Source organism: Sinocyclocheilus rhinocerous, unplaced genomic scaffold (assembly GCF_001515625.1).
Source record: "Sinocyclocheilus rhinocerous isolate Xijiao unplaced genomic scaffold, SAMN03320098_v1.1 scaffold287, whole genome shotgun sequence".
NCBI classification, from domain to species: domain Eukaryota; kingdom Metazoa; phylum Chordata; class Actinopteri; order Cypriniformes; family Cyprinidae; genus Sinocyclocheilus; species Sinocyclocheilus rhinocerous.
In genome coordinates, this window is record NW_015633524.1 from 535,119 (window position 1) to 555,725 (window position 20,607).

Sequence of the window (20,607 nt, forward strand, 5' to 3'; positions counted from 1 at the left end):
TATTTATAAAACATGCAACTAAACAAGAAAAACATAAAATAGACTACATACATGCTAAAAAAAGAATGACAAAATATGTCAGAAAAACATTGGCTTTAACATTATGATTATTCCACAGTACGCATTCGAGCTATCCTAACTTAACAGATCAATAAGGATGACAAAAACGAGCCACAGATTCTGCAGCTTTAAGATTTCAGTAGCTTTCATTACTGCTACTAAAGTAGAAGCATACTGAATAATATGAATGAAGAGGTCGGGCAATTTCTGAGACTGGTATTTTCCTCCGTAATTATGGCGTGAGTATTATGAATATGCATGAAGGGGCGGGGCAACCCGTCACTCGCCCGTGACGTTGTTTAGATGACAGATTTGCAGGTACAGTGATTTAAAGTTAACAAAGATTTAAGGTCGCGCGATGGACGTACTTTGGGGAATATTAAATCAATAAGACATTTAAATTGATCTGAAATGCTATGAAACATGTGGATTCACATTTCCTTTGAGCAAAAGTTTTTGTGGCGCGTGTTTGTGCTGCTCTCTTTGACTGGCGGAGAGGCTTTCGGAGGTGAGTGTGAGCAGACCACGACAAAACGACATTATTAATATAATAATATAATATAACGACCAGTTTATATTTATATTTTGAGACTAAAACAACATAACAGTTTTGTTTTCAGTAGTTCATATAGGCTATCTCTAGTTTCGTCTAAGTAGAATTTCAGTCTGGCTTCAATAATTCTGTTCAGATGGAACGATTATTTATGTAAACTACATAAAATATAAACAATAATTCATAAACAACACATGTGGAGATAGTGACATGTAAGGAGTAATTAATACCTCACTGTACAGTCACTTCTGCACATGTCTGATATGGGATTAGATATAATCCGATCTGTCCAAATTCATTTTGTTTACTTGCAGCATGAATGAAAGCGACCTCCCCCAGTCCAAAAACAGATAGAGACCGTAATCTGCAATTCAATGCATTTTTAAAAACCTCCTAACATTGCTAGAAAGATGAGATAATGTTGCTTTAAGCCTTTAAAAATATGAACCCCCGTTTTCAGCACTGAAATACTTTTATGAGTGTAATTCTTCTGTATTGAAGTTAGGCTATAGGCTATTTAAAGTTATGTAAACATGAATGTGATGTATCTTTATCCCAGTGTCCATGTATTAGGATGGATGCCATGGACTCACTGGTTTTTCAATAGGTGTTTATGTTTGCTGCCACTTTGTGGTGCATGACTAGTTTATACAGTAACTTGGACATACTTTACAATCTGTCCCTCACAGGTTGAATAATCAAATTAGAGCAATATAATTAGTAAAAATTCCCTGCCCTACTAACTCAGTATGGTTAGCATTTTGAAAAGCATGTTCATCACCAGTCACTGTGCTAATCTCTATTGACTCCTTTGACAGAGTGCTCTAGAAATTAAACAGTACTAGGCTACTGTGCTCCTAAAAGGCATTCAGCACATTAAAATGCATTAATTGAATTCTGATAAAGCATTAGAGGGTTGCAGACACAACAGCACTTAGTCTAAACTGCATTAGGCACAGAGCAGGAGCTGTCACAGAGCTGTTCAGGCCAATAAAAACCTAATTTACTGGGGGCAATAGCAACTCAGATACATACAGTATGCAAGAATAGTCCATGCACTTATGATGAGAGACAAAAGCTGAGGGGATGAAATTAGTCATTTAAATGTATGAGTTGTATTTCTTAAACAGCAAGACATTGCCCTCTGGCATTTTTTGTTTTAAGGAATGTGTCCTTTGCCCTTAACTGTTGTAAACTGCAAAATGGGGGGAAAAATGTGTCATGTTTATGTATATGCTGTATTAAGCAATAGTATTATAAAACATGTGGATCAATAGGGGTTCTATATATATATATATATAAAAAAACCTAATTCTAGGACAAATTGCTTTGCAGCTTCTTTCTACGGAGATGGGTTTGTGCATTTGAAAGCAGTTGAGTTGTCTAGTCAGACGTCGTTCCATGTACGGTTTCGAACCTCTGGACCCAGTGGCCTGCTGTTCTTGGCAGCTGGGGAGATGGACTTCCTCTGGCTGGGGCTGCATTCTGGCAGAGTACAGGTGATTAATTAAATGCATTACATTTAAATGATTTTACTAAAAAGAGATCTTCATATACACTTATTTATAGGTATAGACTTTATTGCAACCTGTAATTTGATGTTTTGTAACAATTAATTGCATATTATTTATTAGTTTCTCTTGTATGCATTTTTTAGAATAGAGTATGTATCAATTTCAGTGATAAGTCAAAAACAGAAAGAATATTGTAGCATAAGAATACAGTTCAATAATTGTCTAAGATCACTGCAGTTTTGCAACTGCTGTAAGAGGCTGAGATTACTTAGTGAAATGTTGCATATGTCGATCAGTTCAGATGAATCGGCTAAACTACAGTATGTTGAAATCTTATATGAATACTGAGCTTAAACTTATTCCCATCTATGGCAGTTACATTCATCTGACTTGTAATAAGGTACACGCTCAACGCAGATATTTTTTGCCCACAGGCAAAAACAAAAGGCAAGTGATTTCTTGTTGCTTCCAGACAAAAAAGGTCTGTTCATAGTCTAAACCTTCACATGCATCACTGTACTGACAAGTCTTTTCATGCTATGAAATACTGACATGGCGACTGTTGCCTGCAGTTAATGTAGTATGAGTTTCTTAGCAATACTGGGAGTTGTTAGCTTTTTTTTTTTTTTTTTTTAAGATTATTTCCTACATTACTATAAAGATCTTCTGTCCATCTCTGTCAGGTGCGGATTCAGCTTGGATCTGGGGAACGGACTGTTCGTTCTGAGAAGGGTTTCCCCTTGAATGATCTGACCTGGCATACATTAGAACTTCAACATGATAATGACAACATCACGCTGACTGTGGACAAAAACTCTATAACATCTGCTAAGATGCCAGGACCTGACTTTGAACTGGATGTCCAGGATGGACTTTTTGTTGGTGGTGTCGGGGATCTGGAAAAATCCTACCTCTCAGTGAATGAAACTCCTTTTGGCTTTCGGGGATGTTTGGATGAGGTTCTGTTCAATGAGCATAACCTCCTGTCCTCCCTTAGGCCTTACTCTGGATACAAAATGATTCATGAAGTGTCACTTGGTTGCAGCCCACAATTTTCAGGCACTGTCAACGATTCTATAAGTTTTTTCAGTTCCAAAGCATACATGTCCCTACCAACATGGGACGTACCCCAAGAGGGTGTATTTGAATGTGAACTGCATACAGTACATTCAGAGGGGATCCTTTTATACAGCTCTGCAGGAAACGGTAACTATTTTGCCCTGGAGATCCAAAAGGGTCACCTTGTTGCTATCATTAAAATAGGTGTAACCAAGACAGCATTGCGTTCCTTGATGGTCGTCAATGATGGGGCATGGCACATTTTGCGGCTCTATTTGTCTCCTTTGAATCTTCAGTTTACTTTGGGTTTGGAGATGCACAATTCTAGCTTTGGGATAAATGCCAGTGCGTTACAGTTTACTGGACCTCTGTTCCTAGGTGGGGTCGATGTCAGCACTTACACAGAAGTCCGCAAGTATGGATTGCTCTCTATGGTTGGGAAGCGTATTGGAGGAGGTGCGTTTAAAGGCTGTCTTAGGAATATCAGAGTCAATTACCAAAGGATGGGCCTTCCAAAAGCATTGGTCACCAAGGATATTTCTGTTGGTTGTGAACCACAAAAACAGCTTGGACCCAGTACCACAAGTCCATCAGTTATTACCATAGATTCTGAAAATATCACAGATGCCCTACCTGAGATGGACAAGAAAAATGATCTTTTACTCAAGGATTTGGAGGTTCTTGAAGGTGGACGGGCACCACTTGAGTCTAAACACATTAAGATTAATCTAGAGTTCCGTAAGCTTGGGATCCGTCAATCGCAGATTATGTTTCGTGTTGAAGAGCAGCCGGTCCATGGGCAACTCCGACTGGATGTTGACCCTGATCTGGGTGAGAACACCTTCAGTATTCTGGATCTCTGGCATGGAAGGGTCATGTATGTCCATGGAGGATCTGAGGACCTACTTGACTTTTTCATGTTTTCCATCTTCACCAACCGCAAAAAGGAAGTGCCTAGCTTTCTCAAAGGGAACCGTCTGCACAGATTTAACATCAGCATCACACCTGTCAATGATGCTCCTGAACTCAGCCTTCCTGAGGGCAGTCTCTTCATTCTTCTAGAGCGCTCAAGACGTCGTATGAGCACAGATGTCCTCAGGGTCATCGACCCTGACAGTAACTCCACAGACCTGATGTTCTCAGTCCTTGGAAACCTGAATGCTGGATCAGGCTTTCTAGAGATAGAGGAACAACCGGGCAGAGCAGTTACCTCATTTTCTCTAAGTGATCTAGAGCAGGGTAAAGTGAGTTATGTCCACAAAGGTGTCAAGAACGCCAGAATGGCTATTAGGGTGAGTGATGGGGACAAGTTAAGCAACACAGTGGTACTCAGGATCATCGCTGTTCCTCTAGAACACAAGGTTGCCAACAACACTGGAGTAGAGGTAACCCAAGGTGAAGCAACCTTTATTAGTAACAAACATCTTGCTGTGCAAGTCAATGTTCCTAAACAAGCCGTGGACATTCGCTATGACGTCACAGTGCCACCAATCTATGGTGAGCTTCAAAGGCTGCATTCAAGTGGGCAGTGGAAGCAAACAAGCACATTTACACAAAAACTTCTGGAAAAGGAGCGTCTACGATATCTCAGCACCTTCCATGGGACGCAGCAAAGTAATATCACTGACAGTTTCAAATGCAAAGCCACAGTCGGCTCAGTCATTACGGATGAGTTGTTGTTTTTGATTAGAGTATGCTGGATTCGTTATAGAATCACCAGAAATAAGGTAGAGATAGATGGTGAACAGAAAGTCACATTGACACCTCAACAATTCCATGTTGTTACCAAGGGTACAAGACTTTTGGAAAATGACCTTCACATTCGTTTATTGACAATACCAAGGAAAGGACATCTTCTTCTCGGTAATAAGATTTTAAAAAATAACTCAACTTTCAGCCAAGATGACATTACTAATCACAAGTTGCAGTATGAGCTCTTAGAAAGGCCAGTTGATGATACAAGAGACATGTTTCACTTTCAAGTATTCTCCAAATTTGCCCTGTCAGGGATTCATGAGTTCAGAATCAGTATCAAAGCAGATATTCATAACATAATTGTAAAAAATCATGGACTTTCTCTCTTGGAAGGGGAGAGCAAGGTCATTACTAAGGCAATGCTTTTCTCAGGGACACCCAGCTCTAAAGCAGTACACTACACTGTCACCTGCAGCCCTAAACATGGGGTACTGAAAAGAATAAACCTCTCTAATTCCTCTGCCAGCAATGACAGCGTAATAGAGTTCACCAATCAGGACATTTCAGAGGAACACATCTTGTATGTCCATGATGATAGTGAAACCACCCATGATGCATTTACATTCCTGGCCTCTTTTGGCTCTCTGAAAAATAAGTCCCAAGGCACGGCGAGTACATTTAATATTTACATCCAGTTGGTTAATGATCAGAAACCCATCCGTGTTGTGGATAAAGTTTTCCATGTGGTGCGTGACAGCCAGCGGTTGCTTACACTGGAAGATTTGTGCTACCATGATGCTGACACAGACTTTAATGACAAAGATCTGCTTTATACCAGACGAAAGATCCCTATGGGTGAGCTGGTCCTGGTAAATGACACCACACACAAGCTTTATCAATTCCATCAGAAGGACTTAGAAGAGAAGAGAGTGCTGTTCATTCACAAAGGGGTGAGTTATGGCCGCTTTGTCCTCTTTATATCTGATGGGAAGCACTACACATCAACACTACTTGAAGTGTCGGCCCATGATCCATTTGTTAAGGTGGCAAACAACACGGGTCTTTTGGTCAAGAAAGGCCAGATGGCCAGTTTAGGAGTTGCTAATTTCAGTATCTCCACTAATATGGATGTCAGGCATGATGAGGAAGTGGTCTTTGAGGTGTTTCTACCACCGAGCCATGGGGCTCTTTACTGCAATGATATAAAAGCAAATACTTTCACACAGCATGACTTGAAGATGGGTCATGTAGTGTATCATCACGATGACAGTGAAATACTGGAGGACTTTTTTAACTTCACCAGCAAAGTTAAAGGCCTCCGTTTGGATGTAAGTGTGCCAGTTAAGGTGTTCCTTGAGAGTCATCAGAGGCCTCCAAGAGTCATTCACAATAACCCAATTGTGGTGGAAGAAGGAAAGCCTGTTAAAATCAACAAGGAAATTCTCCAGGTTAGTTTTGCTTTATTAAAATCATTTTCAGATAACTTGGTTATGAAATGCAGACTATTATCTATTTAATGAGTATATGTGGTGTGTTCCAGGTCGTTCATGAGGATAACAAACCTTTTGAGATTGTGTATACTGTGAAAGTGGCACCCACCTACGGTTTTCTGCGGATATCTATGCTAGAAGAAGATCGCTACCGTGGCAGTCAGGAGAATCCCATCCAAAGCTTTTCACAGGGTGATATCAATGAAGGGCATGTTCAGTATGTTCAAACTGAGCGTGGATATGTTAATGACTCCTTCTCACTTGACGTAACCAATGGCATTCTAATAATCCATGATCTCATAGTTGTAGTGGATATTATCCCCTTGCACATCCCACTAGAGGTGTCCAATATGACCCTGATAGAGGGTTCTTCTAAAGCTCTCACTCAGCACAACATCAAAGTTGTCAACCGGCACTTTCATGGACTCCAAATCTTCTATCTTGTAACCGAGGGGCCTCATCATGGACGAATTGAACACTCAAGGATCCCTGGTGTTCCAATTCCGTCTTTCACAAGGGCTCAAGTGAGTTTATGTTTGTCACTTGTTTACTTGGTTTCTCTTCACTCCCATACAACAAAGGTTAAAACAAGGCAATACATTTATCACAGTTTATACTAGTAAATTAAATATATATAATCATTATGAAAGGATAATATTCACTAGTAGTTTTTATAATAAATGTTGCTACAAAAAAGAATTGTATTCTTTCTTTTGCCACAGACTGAACAGGGATTCATATTCTATGTCCATGATGGAAGTGAGACCGTGGCTGATAATTTTACAGTGGTGGCCAATACTACAGATATCCGGAAGCGAAGTTTGCCATTTGTGGTTTATGTCAATATAACACCCATAAATGATGAACCTCCAATTGTAACTGTCAACAGAATTCTTAAGGTGAGGTTTTTCCTTTAAGCTAATGTGTAATCTTCTTATATGTATAGTATTTGTGAAATTAAATTGTAAGTTATAAAACAAATATAAAACACACCAAAACAGTAAAACATGACTGCAAACTGGATTTTTCAAATGACAGATTTCATCTTCTTCCCACAGACCCAACAAATTTGTGCACTAGCACTAAAATAGTGGTACATTCATCTAATATAGGTTTGGCACGTATTGTTTTTCCATTTTCATCATGGAAAAAAGCACTGGTTAAAACCAGCTTAAACTGTGTGGAGGCCTAGACTTTAGATGCCCACTTTGGCCAGCAGGAGGCTCAGTAAACACATTCTAAAATAGCCTCTGGTGTAAAATAAAAAATAGTTTCTAGTGAAAAATGTCAAACCTCACCTGACAAAACATGACCAGAACTGACAGCATCATGTTTCTTTCATTAGGTGTGGGAAGGTTCTGTGACAGAGATAACCACTGAAGACCTCAGTTCTGAGGATCCAGATTCTCCTTCTGAGAGCCTAGAATTCATCATCACTCCACCAAGTAATGGGCATCTAGCCCTGAAGAGCGCCCCCTCCAGGCTTGTTCTGAACTTCACCCAAGAGCATATCAGTCATGGCCAGCTGGTGTTTGTACATAGTGGTTAGTTTACGTTATAAAGTGCCCATAAGATTTGATAACCCATTTTCCTTGATCTCTCAGTAGGTCTGTGGTATTTATGTTTTGACAGGTGCCCTGTCTGGAGGATTTCACTTTCAAGTTAACGATGGGGTGAACTTTGCTCCAAGGCAAATCTTTGCTCCTGGTCATCAGCTTAGAGAAAAATCAAGAGCTCAAAGTTTTCCCAGGTTTGATTTTATTGTGCTTTAAAGACAATTCAGGACTTCTTTGTTGCCGCTTTCTTCAAATAAAGTTAGTAAGAGTGCCGTTCATATGAAGCAATAGGGTAGCAAAATAACAAGATACTGTAGCAGACTGCAGCAGCTGGACTGGATTGTAAAAAGTGAAACTCAGACTAGCCTAGTCAAAGAAACAGTAACCTGGTCATCAACTTAGAGAAAAATCAAGAGCTCAAAGTTTTCCCAGGTTTGATTTTATTGTGCTTTAAAGACAATTCAGGACTTCTTTGTTGCCGCTTTCTTCAAATAAAGTTAGTAAGAGTGCCGTTCATATGAAGCAATAGGGTAGCAAAATAACAAGATACTGTAGCAGACTGCAGCAGCTGGACTGGATTGTAAAAAGTGAAACTCAGACTAGCCTAGTCAAAGAAACAGTAATGGTGCAATTGTCTGTGTGATGTAAAGGATGTATTTCCTGTATCCTTCTACAGGGTCTTCAAAGTTAATTACTGAAGATGAGCTGCTGATAATCACAAATGACTTTGATGATATTTATGGCAATCGCACCATCACGTACACTGTGACCTCACCTCCAAGATTTGGCAGCCTGATTTGGAAACAAGATGAAAATTCCACAGAAGAAATCTCATCCTTTACCAAAAACATGGTATTTATGAAATCTGCTTGAGTTTAGTTGGCTTATGTTAAAATGCGTACTTCTTTTCAAAAGTATGTTCACATGGAAGTGTTCTTCAATTCAAAGGAATTGGTGAGGGTAGGTACATTAAGACAAAAGCAAACTACTTTTGAGCTAGCGAGTTCTGCTAATGTTTAACATTTTAAATGCTCTACCACAGATGCCATTCAGCATAGATGTTTTGAAGATATATATGATTTCAATGATGTTCTTCCATGTCAAAACAATACAGTTTCATGTAACATTATTTGAGCATAACATTAAGTTGTTCTGACAGAAATTGTATAGTAACGTATCTGTATAGCCAACAACTTAAGCAAGTCTGCAAATGACTGCTGTATGTCATTTTCATGACGTCATCACCATCTTCAGCCCAAATTTTATTTTTTTGGCATCACAATTTTTATTTGGGCAGTAAGAAATTTAGATGTAAACTTCACTCTCTTGCATGTTATCTGAATCAACCACACAAAGGAAATGCAAGAGCATAATGCCAACACTTCCTCATCTTCTAGTGACTTGCTTGTTCTTTAAGCTGATTTATTTTTAAAATGTGATATTAAATAACATTTATCCACCTTTTTCCTGAACATGGAAGTCTCGCCCAACTCATACTGGAACGATGCTTTACATTTCTGGTCTGTGGTGTTTCTAGCCAAATTCTAGTCAAAACGTATTTTCCGAGCTCGTAATATAAAGTTAAACCTATGAAAATGGTTTTAAAAAGCACATGGCGCCATAGTTTCATCACATTATAGTGTCGCACTGTCCGTCTTTGTGCAGTTACTCAACAATAGTTGAGTGAGTTGATGACATGGTTAGATGACATGAAGCGACCCACGGTTAGCTGCATTGAAAACACATGAGCACACATATCCTACATACAGCTCCCGATCGGGGTGAAGTTCAGGGGATTTTGTCCACAAAACACATTATTTTATTATTTTACATACTGTATTTTAACTTAAGCATTGCAGATTTGCTTTTGTGCAAAACAAGTACTTTACAGGAATTCTTGAATTTATTGCTGTTACTGTGGCAGCCAACAACACAGCTTAACCCTGCACACATTTTTATATTTAGTTATGCTGAAAAAGTTTCAGTTAAATTCATTCAGTCGATCTTTACACCATTTTAACATGAATTTCTATGGAGACCGAAACACGAGAGCATCCAAACGGAAGTTAGAATCCATCATGACGCCACTCATAGGTTACTCAGCAAAAAGGTGGATATGATCATTCTAACTTATAAATAAGCTAAATTACTTATTTTATTTTAGGTGAAAGAACGTGCTGTGCTGTATGCACAGACTAAACCTGTTTCATGGACCGCTACAGATTCCTTCACCTTCACTGCATCATGCCCCCCAGCATTCCTCCAAGCTCATACCTTTAATATCCACATCTCTTATGAAAATACAGGCCCGGAGCATAGGAGTGCACTCTTAACAAATACTGGTAATGATTTCTGACTTCTGGTTATTTTAATTTGGAAAACAATTAAAAAATATATGATTACCATTACATTAACAACACTAACATTCATATTTATTATTTAGGTGCTGTTGTCACTGAGGGTAGTAGTGTTCTCATTGATAAATCAAAATTGGATGCCGCAAACGTTTTGGGAAAATTAGATGAAGCGGAACGTAATTTCTATGAGGTCTGGTATGAAATCACCTCTCCATCCCACCATGGTACAATTGTTGTAGGTGAAAAGAACCTGACACATGAAAGACCAAAGTTCTCTCAATTCAACCTCCATAAGCATGGAATCATATACGTACATGACGACTCAGAGACCACTCATGATAACTTCACCTTTGACGTGTGGCTAATCCCCAAAGGAAAGCCTGCTCAGCGACCTCAGAATACAGATTATATAGTATCTGAAATATTTAACATCACTGTGACCCCTGTTAATGACCGGCCTCCTGTGCTCAAGACAGGATCCCCTCGACTCAAAGTAGTCAAAGGGGACACTGTGACCTTGGATCCTGAGAATCTTTATGTGGAGGACCAAGACACTCCACCTGAGGAACTTTATTATACTGTAATCAGCAAGCCCAAAAATGGCTTCCTTGCTTTGGAGGGTCAGCTCAATAAGTCTATCAGCACCTTCACCCAAGCTGATGTAAATCAAGGAAGGGTGCACTTTGTACAAAAAGGGGAACTCTCATCAGGGGTCATCTACTTCAGCATCACTGATGGATTCCACAGACCACTCTACAAGCTCTTCAGTGTAGAGGTAGAGAATATCACCATCAGTGTGGTCAACAACACTGGACTGACTCTATTGCAAGGCCAGACCACAGTGACTCTGACATTCGAGAACCTGGCCGCAGTGTCTAATGAGAGACATGCATCCATTAAGTATTTAGTTACAAGCCCACCAAGTCATGGGAGTGTCATGGTTATGGAAGAACCGGTCACACACTTTGACCAAGAAGACCTGCACACCGGCAGAGTATTTTATAACATGAGTGACCTGTCATCCCCTCGAGACTGCTTTGAGTTCACGGTCTTCACATCTGAGAGTAACCTGACCAACCAGGTGGTCAACATCACAGTCAACCCACTGATCCACCTTGGAGAGCATGTCAGGATCCCAGATGGCATCCCAGTGAAGCTACGAAAGGACGTCCTGGATGCAACAGAATTGGCCTCCCTTAGTGCTAGTGATCCCATTTTTGAAATTCTTGAGCCACCGAAACATGGAAAGCTAGTCAAAGTCACATTTGACCTTGGAGGAGCCTCTCACTTGGTGGAATCCTTCTCATTCAGGGATGTGGAACAAGGCAGAGTGGCTATTGAGGAAAACATCAACTTCCATGCCATTTATGGCAACACAACAGCACCCAGGTACAACATCACAGCGGTCCATCCACTTAATGACTCATTTGTTTTCCTTTTGAAGGCAGCCAACGTCCAGCCTGCCATGGGCGAATTTGTGTACCTAGTATTACCTTATGACCCCATTACAGGGAAGCATATGCTTTCAGAGCCGACCAAGATGCCGACGTTGAACAGAACAACAAATGCTATGTACCCGCCATCTCACATAGATCCATCAACAAGACCACACAGGACTGCTTCAAAGCTGAAACCTCGAAACCGCTGGGGGAACCACACACGAAGCAGATCCACGTTTCCTCACGTGCACCGTACCACTATGAGCAAGTTGGACCCCTCCCCGAAAAATACTTTGGTGAGGATGGAGTCTTTACCGAGACCTGCATCTGATCCCCTGCTCATCATCCTGTCACTTCTGGCCTGCCTCCTCCTGATTGTTATTCTTGTGGTTCTCATACTTGTCTTCCGGCATCGCAGGGAAAAGCGGGCCCACCCGGCAATGATACAGGATCTGACAGGGAACCCTGGTGAAGATATTTTAGCCAGAGGCCCGTATCTGGGTCAGCCTGAGAGAAGTCTCACTGTTCCTTCGGTTATAGTAACCCCCCTCACTCCAAGTTGCCCGGATAGTCCTATTTTACAGGAAGTACATGATGCAGCCTTGGTGCCAGCAATTGAACAAGCTGTGTCTCCATTTCTCCTTTGCACATGGAATCCACTTAACCCTGATTCTGCCCAGCAATGTTCACCAGCAACACCACCCCTTAAACAAAACCAATACTGGGTTTGACTCAACTCTTTTTATCACATCCAGATGTTGCTTGAACCAATTTTGTGAACTATCATTGTGCATGACCGTGATCAGAGACAAATCTTAGCATTACTGGCAGAAGAAAGTAAGCTTCTAAGTTTCATACCATACATTGAGGAACTTAAATATCTAATCATACTATTGCTGCCATTTGGTTTTTAACCTTGCAGACTCTGAAGGTCTCTTGGCTTAGTAACAAGGGAAAGATCGCCAAATAACTAAAATTGTAATATTAATTTTTGATGTGAATCCTATTGTTTCAGTTTTGTCCTGCCACAGTTTAAATGTTTTTGTGGTTTTTATATTTTTTGTTGTTGTTTTGTTTCTTTGTTTACAAAACATAGATGGCCACCAAATCTTATTACAGGGTCAGAATATTTTGCAGTTATATTTTCCAGTATACATAGTCAGAAAAAATGTGCAAAAATGGTACCTTTAGCTGGTCACTGGGCAGGACCCTCAAAGGTACATTTAAGGTACTAATATGCACCCTTTATGGGTAGATAAGGTACAAAGGTACACCTTTGAGGGTACTACCCCAGTGACAAACAATGGGTTTTTGCATATTTCTTTGATAATGTGCTATGGATAGAACGAATGAACAATGTTTAATTCAGTTCACTGAATATAGTATAAACCAAATGTTATCATAAATTTAAATCCTTTGCCACATTTTAGAGGTCAAACACCACACGTGTTTAACATCCAGTGTTCTTGGTTTTTATAAAATACTGATATAGGTCACTATTCTACTTAACCCTTCATGTAGTAACAATACATTATTGTTTTAATGATTATAGGATTGCTTAAATAATAAAGTATTGTTATTACATGTAAGCCTACAGGTAAGTGGAATAGGGAAGGTAAAGTTTAATTCAGTTTATTTGTTATTATATATAGTGCAAGATATAGAATAACTACTACTTCTACAAGATAACTAAACTGAATATTTCTTTCACAGTTTCTCTCTAAATGGTTTTCAAAAAGCACTATAGCTTCATGCTGTACCCTAATGCCTTATGTTTATTTATATGGTCACATTTGCTGTAAACATAGTCTGTCAGAAAGTAATGAAATTGAAGAGAGAACTGAAACTGCTCAAAGGTGCATTTTAAAGAAGTGTCTAAAATTTAAATATTATGCTGACCACAAAAACAAAACCTCCCTCAGAAATATTGCACCATAATTTTTACATTCCTAGCAAGATGGCATTAGCAGGAGATACAACAGAAATGTGCTGATATTGACAGTCTGTGTTTGTTATCTTGTAATACCTATAATTTACTATGGGCTACAGATTTATGAATGTTTACATGTATGTGTGTATTTATGTCTGTGTGATAGAGAAAGTATCTCTGAGTTAGATGCATTAATGTAAAAATGATTGTCATTACATGTATAAATCTATGAAATAATAAATGATTGCTTTTTTTTATAATCCTTTGGCCAGTTTTGAAATGTAACAAAATAATATTTATGATTAATACAGTATATAAAATATATTAGTGTAGTTAGGGTTAGGGTTGAATTGCATTACACTACTTGTAATTACTATAGCACCAAATATTGATATGAACAGTGGTTCATAAAAACACAAATGAACAGTGTAGTCATTCATTTTCTCCTTAGCATTATTATTAGCATGCGCAATATGTGTGGGTTTGTTAGTGATCAGGGTGTGGGAATAAATTCTTCATGATTAAGGACCTGAGTGTGTGGAAAGAGAAGCCTAACTTTAGCTCTAATAAATAATTCAAACGCAGTGAGAGATTGACTGCTCAGGGCAGCTCTGGTTTTTCTCCCTAGTAAGCACAGAAACTAATAATGGTACAATATTTTTTTCCCATTTTTATTATTTTTCAATGGTTCTTAAAACCTTTTTACATGACGGACCATTTAAAGAGTAAAACAAAAATTGCGAAACCCCTAACCACTCAAATCTCATGTGGGGCACTCATTGGTCATCCTTTTTACCAGTTTGTTTTTGTTCTTCTTTGAAATGAACTAGACCACTACTGTTACTGAATTTACACAAGCCAACTATTCTCAAGCTAAAAATCTGGAATAAACATTGATAATATAACTGCCACACTGACCTGTAACAGCTATATTATCAAAGTGATACAACAGTAACAATTTGTCAAAATTGATGTTAACACAATCAGTTGATTGTTGTATTACTAATAATTAATTGTTATGAGTTTATTAATTGGATAATTAATTTAATGTTGGTGCTTTTTGTCAAATATATATCTATATTTAGGTCTGTTTTGTTAAACCAGCCAATAACAACTGGCAGACCACTGGGAATCTTTCACGGACCACCAGTGGTCCACAGTTTGAGAACCGCAGTTCCATTTTTTAAGGTTTCACTTCAATTTTACTTGCTCATACAGCTGGTAACGGTCTTGAGCTCTTAAAATATTTCCTCTAAGCTCTCATTTGCTGTACTTTAACTAAAATACTTATGTTGTAACGGGAGAAAAAGTCTAAACTGAATAATGAAAGTGCTGGTAAACTAGTACTGTGAGGGATCCACTCTGCCTCGTCTGGAATGTCCTCTAGATAAAGAGGGTTCAGCCCATGTTTTCTAGGTCATTGTTCCTTTGCACTTCTCCTCCAGGGCTGAGAAACTGTGTCTCATCTTTCTCTTGCAAGCTCTTAATGTAAAATAGACACAGGCCTCTCCTTCAGAGCAAATTAGATAAAGTTTAATACAAGTATAACTTGCAGAGACTGACAAGGATCATAAACAACCGTACTTGACAGACCGACACAATAAGGCATTCAAATGCATAATGTATCTTTATATCTGTATTAAAATTCATTGGAATCAGAGGACAGTTCAGAAGACACAAATGCCTTTAATTAACATCACCACAGGTCCATGGAATGAGTCCATTGACAGAATCGTATCAGTACAGGCACACAATTATAAGTAAGTAATCTGTTTTGTTTACATCGACTGTAACTACTAAGCCGATTAAAATGTAAACTTAAAATTGTGGTTATGTTTCAAGGGTTTCAACTTAAATCAATTATGACTTATGTATAATCAGATTATATAGTATTCTACATTTTAAGGACCATTGTCAATTTCTGGCACACGTCATCATTTTTTCTTCTCAAAGCCACCCCAAACACTACTACAAGACAGTAAGTGTACTTTCATGAGTCTATAATAAAAAGGCTGCGTATTTGTTTTATTTCAGTTCTCTCACAACAGTGTGGGAATGTAACGTACTAAGCCTGGTCATACATGTCCAAGGCTTCCTCCAACTTGCCTGTGATTTTCTGAAAGAAGCTGATCTGCTGCTGTAAGAAATGCTGCATCTGTGCCTTGAAGTCACGCACACGTACGCGATGAAAGTGCTGGATCTCAGCTAGCGTAGCGCAGGAGATGATGTTGCAGCGGTCGTGGATGCCTCCACCTGCAATGCCATCTTTTTCCTCCCCGTGTTTCTGGCTCTCCTTGGCCTTAGTGAGGGCTCCTGGAGAAAGACAGAAGTGAACAGAAAGTAAAAAAAACAAAACAAGGAAAGCAATAGTTTAGTTAAAGTATTAAAATCTACAACACCCAATCACATCTGCAAAAACACACATGCACTCTTTTGAACACATTAAACTGCAAGCTCAGTCCAGTCAGGCTTCTGATTTATGGCTTACAGCTTTCTTTGGAATTTCTCAAGGAGAAATCAATATTCCCTGTGCACTAGAAGTCATTTTGAAATGATCTCTTATTAACATTCTAATTCCACATTCCTGGTCTTATTGCGCTGGATTCAGTGCATTAGTATTCCAAATAAAACAATGTGATAAGTTGCTCTGCCTCTGAAACAATATTTCTTTGTGCATCTGACTTCACAAATACCTTCTGCTTTTCACCCCTCCATTCTGACATGCAACGCCTACTTTTCATGATTCAATCAATTCCAGATGGAAAAAAATCCTGGCCTACATTTTTTTTTGCCAAATATCACGTTTCACCCTGGGATATTTCTGATTACGGAAGTAAAATAAGTTGTGAATGTAGTTTCACATCAACGTTAAGAAGACAATCACATACAGTACATAAAATGTTTTTACATCCAAGGCATCAGAATAACTATGTATGTTAAAATGTAGTGTAAGCGTTCACAGCTCCCCTGTGCTGGGGCCCTAAGTTTAGGATTAGAGCCTTCAACACAAAAGCTTTCCCAGCATCAGTTGTTTTATGTAAACAAGCAATTTCTCATACAAAACCGCATTAACTATTTGCGTCATATAAACCTAGACATATGATTCTACAGAAAAGAATGACATCAGTCAATTTCATGTCACAGTAAAGGAAAAACTGGTTAGTCTGAAGTACACACTTCCCCCACTAAAGGGATGTGGGAATTACAACAGGGTTGGCATCATTCCACCATACCAACACACATCTCAAGCTGCAAGAGCTAGCAGGCCTCATATGCTCCCTCTCTCTCAAACCAGGGAAAGATCAGGACATGTCATTTGACATACCGCTGAGAACCTGTTGCTTTGTGCCATTTGCTATTAGGTATAAAAAGTTAATAAATCTAAAAAGCAAACCATTTTACATCAGCAGCTAGAACGCCATCCATCCATTTCAGTATGAATAAGATGCTTCTTTAGTTTCGTGAAATAGCAGTTTATGATTCTGATTTAGGTTTCCACTTAAATATTAACTTGACGTATGGTGGGTTGACTGGATAGTGCGTCACTTCTTTAAGCTGATGGCATGCACATAAACTACTGACCTACTGACCTATATTCATTTTATGGCATGCCATTCTGACAAGTGGTATTTGAGCAAACACATGAGAAAAATCCCAAACCTTTCTGAACATGGAAAATGTCTGGAAAGTTTGCAAGGTGGCCCTGGTAAATCGCTAAAAGATCGGAAATTGGCTCCAAATCCTGACGGGGCTGCTCTGCAAAGTAATCCCCAATGGTCTCGTAGACTTCTCCAGTGTGCTCCATGGCCTTGTTTAATGGCGCTGAATATACTTGCTGGTCGAATTCAAAGGCCTGACTTAGAAGTCTGAAAGACTGTCCAACTCTCTGATATTCCTTTTTAAAACCAGTGTTCTGCTTTCTGGCAAATTCGTTAATAGTGACGTTGAGCTGTATGATGTTTTCGTCCATTTTTTTGGTGAACGTTTTGAAACCATCTACACTGCTTTCCACCTCTTGTAAATCAAGCGGTAAAGCTGGAGGACAGATAGTGAGGAAGAAGTTAGCGCCGACTAGGTCGTCCTTCTCAGCCTTTCGCTTGCCTTGCTTCCAAGCTTTTTCATCATTGCTGCTGCAGGTAAGAAAATGCTGGAAAACGTCACACTTAGATAAAATAGGATGACTTGTCATGTGATTCATCCACCATATTAAACCTTTCCTCCTCTTTGAAATGAAATCTTCTTCGAATCGACCCGTGGCTTGTTTTTCAGGCAAGTGAGGAACCGAAATGACAGGGAATTTTTCTACAAGTCGCGCATAAAGCCAGTCAAAGTGCTTGTATCTTCTATTCACCTGGTTTTGAGTATGACTAGGCGTGAGTCCGTAGGACATATAGCTCTTCATGCCTTTGAATTTGGTCTGTTTTGTAGGATCGTCGATAGTGCAAGTGAATGGATACGGGTTCTCTTGCCATTCGGGACCGTATTGGCCCATAACCACAAATATTTTGTCTCCATCTCTGACCAAACCTGAAGCTTCACCCAAAACGAACGCCTCACCGCCTGACTTTACAAAGGTTGAAAACCTATTGAGATTTTTCCCAACTGTTCCTGTGCTTTTGGACTGTTGCGCACTACCACGTCGAGAAGCTGAGGTGCTTGTCATGGGATATCCTGCCCGATTCCCGCGTTTTTCAGGTGTTCCTCCGTGTTCATCCGCCGTTCCGCTGTCATCCCAGTCATCGTCCCAATCCTCGTCGCTTCCCTGGCTCGTGTCAAAACTGTGTCGCTGTTGCTGAAGGTGTCCCTGGTAAACAGCGGAATGAGTGGGAGTCGATTCATTTGAGGTGTCCCTCCTCTGAGGACTAGTTTGGCAGTAATAGTCCTGACTGGCGGACGTCCCGTTACCGTGTAGTGATGTGTCAGTCTTTATAATCTCCACGTATGATGCAGGGAAGAGTCCCGTCTCACCTCTGCTGTTCGTGCCCTCCAACCAACCATCGACAACCTCTTCACTACTCAGAGTTAGAAGTTCCTTCTCTGTCACAGAGATCTCGCCGGGATTTTCAGAGATAAAGTCGTATAAAGCTCTCGCTCTGAGCGCCATAGTTGTGTGGAAACGCTTTGTAAACTCAGTTTACAAAGTTACGATACACTCTCCTCCGCGCCGTGCCGTTAAATCAACCTCTTCAGGAATTTACGCTGTCTGTTTACTACCAAAACACGTCGAAAACTTTTGAAGACATTATCCCGTGAAAACAGATTGAAATTCCTCTCAGAAGAGTATTGAAAAAGTGGGTTTTGTGTAGCCTACGCCTGCCTGTCTTCGCTGAATGCGCTCTGTGGTCCAGGGCAGAATAATCGAGGGTGGAGCCAATCAGAATAATCAGCCCGGGGTAACGAATAAACCCCAAAGACCCTTCATGGAGCGATATGACTGAATGTAAACCATCATAGACCTTTTATTTTCGAAGAGATGACATCAGCTTTATATCATTATATGTTATTATTAACGCATCACATTTTATGAATAACATTTTTATAATAACTTTGTTATCATAATATAATGACCAGTATGGATAGCACTATCTCTACCCGTAATTAGGCTATTTATAACTATTAGAATGTTCATTCATATTTTTAAACAATTTTTAAACATTTAATGTAAAAATTATTGTTAACTGAATACTGCGTAAAAATATTTTCAAGTGTAACTCTTTTTTCTCTTGTACTTTGTAAAAAATGCTCAGTAGCCTATGTATAGCAGTATCGGTATCAGTAATTATTTATAACTAGAATGTTCATTAATAATTTTTTAACCATTTTTAAACATTTAATGTAAAAATGATTGTTAACTGAATTAATAAATCATATTCCCAAGTGTAACGTCTTTTTCGCTTGTACTTGTAAAAAAAAGCTTTTATAGTTCACTTAGCCTGGATTGGGTGTTAAGAGGATGATGTGTTGATTAAAAAGATTATCAACATACTTCATTGGCTGGAAATATATAAAAGTCTAAAGGCCTAAACGGTCATAAAATTCACTGTGCCTAATTTAATGTAATCCTAAATAGACACTACTTATGAAAAGTAGCCTAAAACATTAAAAATACTTCTCAAACATGCATGTCATCTAAACGTACAGAGCATTTTATTCACTTTAACAGAACTATGCACTAACTGTTTATAATAGGTAGCAAATTAACCTTCAAACTCAATTTGTGTCAAAACTGAAATTTTATTGCACTTTGTTATTATGGCCAAATGAGTATTAGGTCACTGGTCAAACATTGCTTCAAAATGTTTCATACATAATAAACATGATATGCAATATGTTAAAACATTATAAGAACGCCTAATATTTAGGTATTTTTTAATTGATAAACATGTTTTTAAATTAAGTCTTTAGCATAAACAACATTTATTTGTATGTGTTTCTACTTTCCCCTTATTTTGAATACATTGTCCAGTCCAGCCTACGTTAGCCTACTTGTTCTGTACTAAGGTAACCACAAAAAGTGTCTATGGACATATGATCTCAGATTACACAACACACTGCAGGTATCCTGTCAATCTTTCTGAAGAATAATATATTACTTTAACCAGCAGAGGTCACCGTCAAACAAAAATCTGGCACAATTAGTTCCTTGTCACGTGATGTAAAAGGACCTGTAGCCTCACAGCGTAGCTACGATCTACTATCACGTGATCGCTCAGACGTTCGTAAAACCAGCACGTACCTTATTAATATTACACAAAGACAATCATTACGTTAAAAGCGTCGAAAGAGTGGCCACTTATATAAGATATCGGTTTAAACAATTAAAACGAGTAAGAAACGAGAAAGCATTTCAATCCATGGTGGATGAATGAGCGTGATATTCAGCGTGACAGTGACGTCACGTGGAAGTCGTGACGCACACACACAACAAACAGCGCCTCTTTCCGCCCACACCAT

At 39.1% G+C, this 20,607-nt stretch overlaps 2 protein-coding genes across 2 annotated transcripts; one reads left to right on the forward strand and one right to left on the reverse strand.

Annotated features, from left to right (window-relative positions):
• The first annotated feature begins 344 nt into the window (after window positions 1-344).
• LOC107744083 (chondroitin sulfate proteoglycan 4-like) lies at window positions 345-13,866 on the forward strand. Its single transcript, XM_016557561.1, has 11 exons — window positions 345-568; window positions 1,949-2,112; window positions 2,811-6,329; window positions 6,422-6,895; window positions 7,094-7,270; window positions 7,717-7,915; window positions 8,004-8,085; window positions 8,310-8,359; window positions 8,604-8,779; window positions 10,092-10,269; window positions 10,371-13,866. The coding sequence occupies exons 1-11, from the start codon at window positions 484-486 to the stop codon at window positions 12,452-12,454; spliced, it is 7,188 nt and encodes a 2,395-aa protein (XP_016413047.1). The 5' UTR covers window positions 345-483; the 3' UTR covers window positions 12,455-13,866.
• A 1,453-nt stretch (window positions 13,867-15,319) lies between these two features.
• snx18b (sorting nexin 18b) lies at window positions 15,320-18,993 on the reverse strand. Its single transcript, XM_016557562.1, has 2 exons — window positions 17,314-18,993; window positions 15,320-15,966 (listed from the first exon to the last, which is right to left on the reverse strand). Exons 1-2 carry the CDS (start codon window positions 18,755-18,757, stop codon window positions 15,719-15,721), a joined length of 1,692 nt encoding a protein of 563 aa, XP_016413048.1. The 5' UTR covers window positions 18,758-18,993; the 3' UTR covers window positions 15,320-15,718.
• Window positions 18,994-20,607: the final 1,614 nt, after the last annotated feature.

Excerpts from the sequence above, each read along its gene's own strand:
- snx18b (XM_016557562.1), bottom strand. The coding sequence starts at position 18,757 with ATGGCGCTCAGAGCGAGAGCTTTATACGACTTTATCTCTGAAAATCCC. Across the intron at positions 15,967-17,313 it reads CATTTTCCATGTTCAGAAAG|GAGCCCTCACTAAGGCCAAG; the intron begins GTTTGGGATTTT and ends GTCTTTCTCCAG.
- LOC107744083 (XM_016557561.1), top strand. The coding sequence starts at position 484 with ATGTGGATTCACATTTCCTTTGAGCAAAAGTTTTTGTGGCGCGTGTTT. Across the intron at positions 6,330-6,421 it reads TCAACAAGGAAATTCTCCAG|GTCGTTCATGAGGATAACAA; the intron begins GTTAGTTTTGCT and ends GGTGTGTTCCAG. Across the intron at positions 8,780-10,091 it reads CATCCTTTACCAAAAACATG|GTGAAAGAACGTGCTGTGCT; the intron begins GTATTTATGAAA and ends ATTTTATTTTAG.